Below are 7,574 nucleotides of genomic sequence, written 5' to 3' on the forward strand. Positions count from 1 at the left end.
TGTAATATATGAATATTATTAATACATATATATAAAATATATGTTTATATATATAATACATATTTATTTATTTATTTATACATATATATAGAATATATGCATATATATTTTTTAACATTTATTTATACATTATATATATATATATATATTTATATATATATATTATATATATACATACATATATATACATGATTGTGTAGCCTTGTATCATATGTTCTATAGTACCCCACCACGCCCCGAACTAATGAGACCAAAATCACATTGTATGACCGGATCCCTTCTCTCTTTTTCTCTCCAGAAGATCGAGTTGTACAAACATGCCTCCTGAATCCCAGACAGAATCTTCAACAACCTCCACGGCTACCGTCAGAAAACATTTGCCGCCTGTCAAAGACGAGAAGACTGGAGAGTACAAAAGTGTGGCCGACAACTTCACAGGGGCCACTCAGGCTTCCAGATACTTGGTGGTATCAGCGGTTGCTCTCTTCATTTACTTCAGAGCTCCGCTTCAAGATGCTGTGGATCATCTATGGAGCTACTTAATTAAAAATGATTTATTTTGTTCTGCATATTTTGAAACAATTTATGTTACCTTAGTTTATATTGCTTTAGTGGCAGGTTATCCATTTGTGATGCACTACATTCCATGGGTACAAAAATTTAAAGTCAGTGATGATGTCACCTATGTACACAGGCCTTTCTTCGGGAAAGTCGGTATGGTCCTGGAGATGTTTTTTCACCTGACGCCGCTCTTAGTGGCAGATGCTTTGAAGATGAAAAAATACTTTGACGTTCCGGAAATCGAGTGGGAGAAAAGAAGAGGTCAGTGGATACAGACCACGCGAGCGTTGCCAGAACACTCACCCAATGTCCTGCTTATGTGTGGCCAAGTCATCGGATCTGTCATAGCGTTTGACGCCATATTTTTCGTTGTGCACTTCATACTCCACAAAAACTTTTATCTGTACAAATATTTCCATTCCCAACATCACGACCATGACGTCATGCACCCTCACGTGACCAACCAGCTGTCGGTCGTGGAAAGGATCTTGCAGGTGGCCTCGGCGAACTACTCACTGATACTATTCCGAAGCCACCCGCTGTCTCGGCTTGTATTTGTGCCTGTGTTTCTGTGGTTTCTCATCGAGAACCATACGGGCTACGACTTGCCCTGGGCACCACACCGCCTGATTCCGCACGGCGTGATGGGCGGGCCTGCCAAACACCACGCTCACCACCAGCATGGCTCTCGACACTACCAGCCTTTCTTCAATTATCTTGATAAATGGCTTGAAAATTGGCAGCTGAGGAAGAAACTAGCATAATAAGAATCTTTTTACAATTTTTTAAATTTTAGTTTATATCTCAACCCCAGTTAAATCGATGTGATGTGAATGGTAGTACTTTGAAGTTATCATTACTTGGTTTGTTGGTTTGATGATGAGAGGTGATTCAGGAACGAAAAGGTATCATACATATTTTTCAAAAGTTATTTTTGATTTGTTCATTTCCTCTCTTTGTTCATCTATAAGTACTATGGACAGTATAATATGTTTGTTAAATTATCTCTGAAATACAGTATACAAGAACTGATCCAGAAAGAGATAAAAATGTTCATGTCTGGATTCTATCATTGGTATTTTTCACGATTCACACTTTTTGATTTTGTGAGGATAACCTAGACATGTCTGACAGGACAAGAAGCAGCCGGGAAAAGAGTCAAGAGACGGGGATATATTTGTTATGTATTTCACACGCTTGGTTCGAACTCAGTTCTCTGATTTTGTTCAAAGTCTTTTAAAACTTTTTTTCTTCAAACGTTTTGGTAAAAACTTATGCAGAATATTGATAATGCATATTTCAGTTTATTTTGGGATATAGCTAAATGTTCCTTATTTTGTTTCATTTTGCGGTTTGCGCCTTTACCTTCTTACATTTATTGTTTGGTAGTTCACTTAGTTTTTCTATAATGCTAGTTGGACAATGATATTAATTTTCTGATGGAGGCTATTCTTTCATCGGCCTTTATTCTCCTTTTTGTTTTATATTTTTGTAAATGTTATTAACTTTGAATTGTCATGGCAACTAAACGTAACTGATTACCAGAGAACCACGGCCATATCCATAATAGGCTACTTAATTGTCAGTTTTATCTTATCAATGGAGTAGTATTGGATTTTTTTTCTTGCCATGGGATGAGTTGTCTTTGTTGGAATAAGAGATGCCATTTTGATACACAATACAACAAATCATCATTCTTAAAGGTCTCGTATGTTCTACGTTTGAGTTGCAAGGGATATTGAGAGATGAAACTTAGTTATATTTGTTTTGAGCCGTTCACTCAATGTCTCTTTGGATGCCTTTGATAAATTTATCTAATTTATTACCCCAAAGAAATGTGATATTTGTAAGCTGTACAATGCTGATAAGAGTAGGATTTGTTGTTGTTATTTAGCCGTGTTGTGTGTTGACCATTAAGGTACCCCCACCTGTAAGTTGTACAAAATTTCGATATTATATTTGTTACCCACTGTCTATAGTTATTACAATTCCTTTAAAAAGCAATTGAGTAGGTTTGTGTGCGGTCATGTTTTGCTGTTTAAACAATGCTTTCAGTATTTTATGAGATTTTTCTTTACAACAAAGGATAATTATCAGTCAGTTTTATTGATGTACCCGGTGTCACATAGCATAGCCTCTAGCTATGTTGAATTTTCCGTAGAAGTACCGAGAGTGCTGGCGGTTGGAGGGCGCCACTGGTAGGTCCTACTTTTTCACTATCCATCTGTTAATTCTGTCTGTCTTACTTTCCCCCGGCACTAAATGACCATTAATGTGTCGATGTGCTTCTCAAACTCAAACTCAAACTGTACCGAGAGTTTGTTGCCGCTTGAAATCCAAACTGCTACACGCTCTATGCAAAGCACTGATGTCCGTGTTTTTGCAGATACTGCTGGGTCAGCGCTTTTGTCTTGTCTTTTAGCGAAGATTTTGGGGGCTTTTTTTCTTGTTTTTGTGGGAAGGGAGTTGCTTTTGTGAATCTTGACTTAGCTTGGATTGGCACCGACAGGACGTGTCGAAGTAGCCTACCTTCCAATGAATGATCTAACAATGTCCTTAATTCTCATATGAGACTAAACAGTTGAGGAGAATCTCAATAGTTCCTATGAAGTGGCAATATGATTCATTTGAGGTAATACCCAGTGGTGCAAATTACCTATTTGATACGATACATATTTGAAAACGAGTTATGGCGGCTCCAGTGCAAACGACAATGCACAATGGCGTTACCTGATAATCACAACGTTTAATCTGCTCAATGCCTATTTCTTGAGAAATATGACGTCAAATTTTTTTAGTTTCACAATATTTCAAGCTTTTTCGAATGCAATTCTTGGAATATCTTGATAACGACTCCGAATATTTTTACGATTTTGACAGAGCAGATTAGAGCATTTGCTTTCTGGCCTCATGGTCTTATTATAGTGACTCAAATGGCCAAAAATGTCAGATAAAATGTTGTAATATTATTGTCTGAGGTAGCGATGTATATCAAACTAGTATGTGCCTTGCTTCATCAAATTTGACCCAGGAGTCAGTTTGGGCCCATTGCATTCCGCGCACAACCCCGCAACGCTTAGTAGCCTTATGTTTGGCTGTTTTCATGTTTTTGTAAACTTGTTTTGATTTTGGGAGCATTGATCAAATTGTACCTAAGTGGTAGTTTTTGCCCTACAGGAAGGAAAATCTGGCTGTCCCCGACTTATATAAAAATAATGGGCAATGTACCCTGGGTATGAAATGTTGTTGTAATGGTCACCATCTAATTGTTTAAAGGTTTATAAAAATTCGAATAAATCTCTAGATAAGTGGTTCTGTGCGACATTAAGTAGCCTGATTAGCTGTATACTAACTACAGCACTGATTAAAGTTTACAAGGTTACATATCAACATCAAAGCCATGTGTATACTGAGCGACCATTTTAATGACTGTCAAAGATATCGCTTTTCAAAGATGGCTGTGCTTTTATTACTTTTAAAACTTGCAAGTGATAGTGAATTGATTACCAGTACTCACTGATTTGCTTTGTTGAACTGATTATGGAATGCTGTCAGTGAAAATATGTTCGATGTACAATTAAAAACACTGAACTTTGCCTGAAACTGTCATCTCATTCATAGGGTCATATGATGTTTCCGAATTCCGGAATCGTTGCACCTCATTGCCCCGTTACTGAATTTCATCTAATTTAAGCTGACAATAATCCTAGTTATGACTTTTTTCCTAATTTCATCTTTCATTGAATTGTACATAAGCACACTACTTAATTTTACACTCATTTACTCGGCTGTATTGCCAACAATTTGGAATTTATTAATTTCCTATGTTAAAATACCTGGTGAAATAGGAATGGTGACAGTTTGACATTCACGTATTATCTGTGTAACAATTTTGACTTCTCAGTAAACAAAATTTGTTTCTATTAAAAACAGAATAGAAGTTTACAATTTTCAACTATTTCTTTCAGGAGTAAATCAATATCGAGTCTTTCAAAAACCTACTCTTGTCTGTGTTTTGCGATAGTCTTATCAGACGTGCTGTTTTCTCACTTTCTGTAAGCTGAGATCAAATTTATTGGTTAATGAAAACGCATTCCAGTCACATCAGACTTCAGATTTCGGATTGACAGTGTTCAAAACGACCCTAAATGGCGTTTGTGGTGTAGCGGTTAGGCGCTTCACTGTCGCCCACAGAAGACCCTGCCTTGATTCACGAGTAGGGATAATTTTTTAAATTATAGTATCTTCGTTCCTCTACTGAGATGTTGTATCCCTCTCAACCGGGGTTGGCCTTGGCAGGCAGGTTCGAAGCTCACCTCCTTGATCAGTTAAACTGTGTCGATGGGGGCGTAAAAAATTACTTTTTTTTAAAGTCTGAAATGAAACACTGTATAATATGATAAATTATGAGAGTGCCAATCTTAATTTTGCTCTTCAAAATGAATGGTGCCTTTTTATTTCGATTCTGTTGTTCTTTTTGTTTGTTTGCTTTGGGGGGATTATTTGTTTTTGGGTTGGATTTTTAAAAATCTTTCTCTTGTTTGCAGTGAATAATCAGGCAAGAGGAGTAAAGTAAGTAAACCAATTTCCATAATTCATCAAGCTGTTGTTGATTGTGAAATTCTTAGACTTAGTCTTCGATTTTAATCGATTCACTTTATTGACATTCCTAGAAATATGTGCCTCGTTGGGGTTTGTTTTTGTTTGTTGGGGTTGGGGTTGTTTTGTTTGTTTTTTTGGGGGGGGTTGTTGTTGTTTTTGGGGGTTTTTTGGGGGTGGGGTGTTCTTGCTTTGTTGTGTGTGGGGGGGGGTCGTTTGGTCGGGGTTTTTTGGCGACAGTTGTGCTCATAAAAGTTGCGATAGTGAGTTATACTGCACTGAATATTTGATGTGTTTTTTGTTTTTTTCTTTTATATTTTGCATTACAACGTGTACTGAAGAAATACATAACAGTTTTACTTCAGTTAGATGAAGTGTGAAAGATAAAATATGTTTTGTGTTTTTCTTTCTCTCCGAATCACATCGCTTTTGGTAGCTTATTTGTACTTGTAGTGTTTAGGCCTGAGGTATGTTTTTCTCTTTCTCTATTCTTTAACGTACACATTATAAAGATTCATGGTGGGTTTCGTTATCAGAGGCTAATGACCGGGAACGTGACTTGAATAGCGTCTTAACCATTTGCAGAACTGGCGTCGGTGGCAGATGTAACACACAATCATAGTCAAGGCCTTGCAATTTATCATGGGACTGGTTACAAAGTGAGAAGATAGCAAGACATGGTAGATGACTGGGAAAGAAAAAGTCGTAACAGAATCTAAATACCCCCCCCCCCCCCCCCACACACACACACACACACACACACACACACACACACACACACACACACACACCCACACACACACACACACACACACCCCTTCTGAATGTTGAAGACGCCAAGAAAAACACACTTTGGTTACTGACTGTAAATGTTAAATGTCCCAAATGTCATAAAAATCGACGTCTGGTGGTGTCGCGGTCAAGGGCTTCGCCGTCATATACAGGAGATCCAAGCTCAATTTCCGATGGTGAAGAAAATTTTATGGAGTATCCCTGTCGGTCTCGTGAGACGTTGTATCCCTCTCAGCCCGAATTGGTCCCGGCAGGCAGGGTCGAAAGCCAGCCTCCTAAATGATCTAACCTGTGTCGTTGGGGGTGTAAATACACTAACAGTTAAAGAGTGAAATTATAAACGACATGATTAAGATGATTGAAGAGGCTGGCCACTTCGACCTGCTTGCCAAGCCTGGCCTGGATGGGGGACACATACAGAACCCCATCAGAGCTACAGAGATACTGCATAAAATTGAATTCCACTCGTGAGAAGAGAAGTCCCATCTTTGAAGTGCACAATGAAGAGGCTTACCATTGCGCAACAGAATTATGTGGATAAATTAATTATTGAAGCTGCAAGAGGTCCAATAACTTGAAGAAATACCAAGTAACAAAACTGTATAAAAATATCACTGCTTTTGCAGGACTTGCCGTACCTTCAGATCTTCTGGCTCAGCCATTAGAGGGGCCGTCAGAAATTATGCATTACCACTACCCGTGCTCATAAAAAAATGGAGAGACCAGACGGACACCTGCTAAAAGTTAATGTAGCTGTGATACGATCCCATCAACACAGTTCAGATGATTTAGAGGGTGGGCGTCTTCGACCCTTTCTGTCAGGACCAACTTGAGCTGAGGGGGTTACAAAAAATTCAAAGTCTCAGTAGACAGACAGACAGAGATTCTCGATAAAAAAAATCTCCCCACTCGGGAATCAGACCCACGTCCCCTGCGTACACCGCAAAGCGCCAGTTCCCAACATCATAAACTCTGGTATAGAATATAAACTTGAAGTGGTTGGACGTAATTATTGACAAACTTCAATTTCGTCATTCCCATTGCCTTTCTTTTCCAGAGTGGAGAAGAGGGTGGTTGGCGAGTGCTCTGGTGTCGCTTGGTTCTTCTTTCCTATCAAACGTCTATCATCTTTTTCTCCTCTCCTTCTTTTTTGTGTTTGTTACTCTCATTCATGTAACACCTCTAATCTTCGGCACTTATATGACCTTATTGTATTGCAAGTGCCGTAAAACACTTACTTTAAAAAAAGAGTGGAGAAAACGATTGGTAATGGTAATTATATTCCCAACGTGGTTCGAGCATATGTCACAACTTGAAGAACCCGCGCGCTCATATGACCTTATGCAGTTGCCAGCGCCGTAAAACACTTACTAAACAACAACAACAACGTTAAAGAGCCTTCTATAGTGGTATCGGCGACCAAAGAAGGCATTCTTTTTCTTGTAACAAGTTCCAAGTAAACTAAGAGAATACAAAGAAATAAAGGGAAGCAAAACACATGTGACTGATGAGCGATGGTGTGACCCTTTGGGGTTTTTATCTTCATACTACACTACAGCATTGGACAGAAGATTACAGCCATCTTAACAAGTGTTTGAAATGGAGCCAACACATTTCTCACA

The 7,574-nt window shown here is 38.5% G+C and overlaps 1 protein-coding gene across 5 annotated transcripts in view; it reads left to right on the top strand.

The window, feature by feature from the left end:
- Window positions 1–5,549, top strand: part of LOC101858806 (cholesterol 25-hydroxylase) — a 24,770-nt gene extending 19,221 nt beyond the window's left edge. For all 5 annotated transcript variants that reach the window (XM_005106838.3, XM_005106837.2, XM_035972016.1 and 2 more), the window contains exon 2: window positions 299–5,549. In XM_005106838.3, coding sequence (XP_005106895.1) covers window positions 318–1,325 — 1,008 coding nt within the window. In that variant the 5' untranslated portion in view covers window positions 299–317 and the 3' untranslated portion in view covers window positions 1,326–5,549. The remainder of the gene's footprint in view (window positions 1–298) is intronic.
- Window positions 5,550–7,574: the final 2,025 nt, after the last annotated feature.

The sequence above is a fragment of the Aplysia californica genome, unplaced genomic scaffold (assembly GCF_000002075.1).
Source record: "Aplysia californica isolate F4 #8 unplaced genomic scaffold, AplCal3.0 scaffold00558, whole genome shotgun sequence".
NCBI lineage: Eukaryota > Metazoa > Mollusca > Gastropoda > Aplysiida > Aplysiidae > Aplysia > Aplysia californica.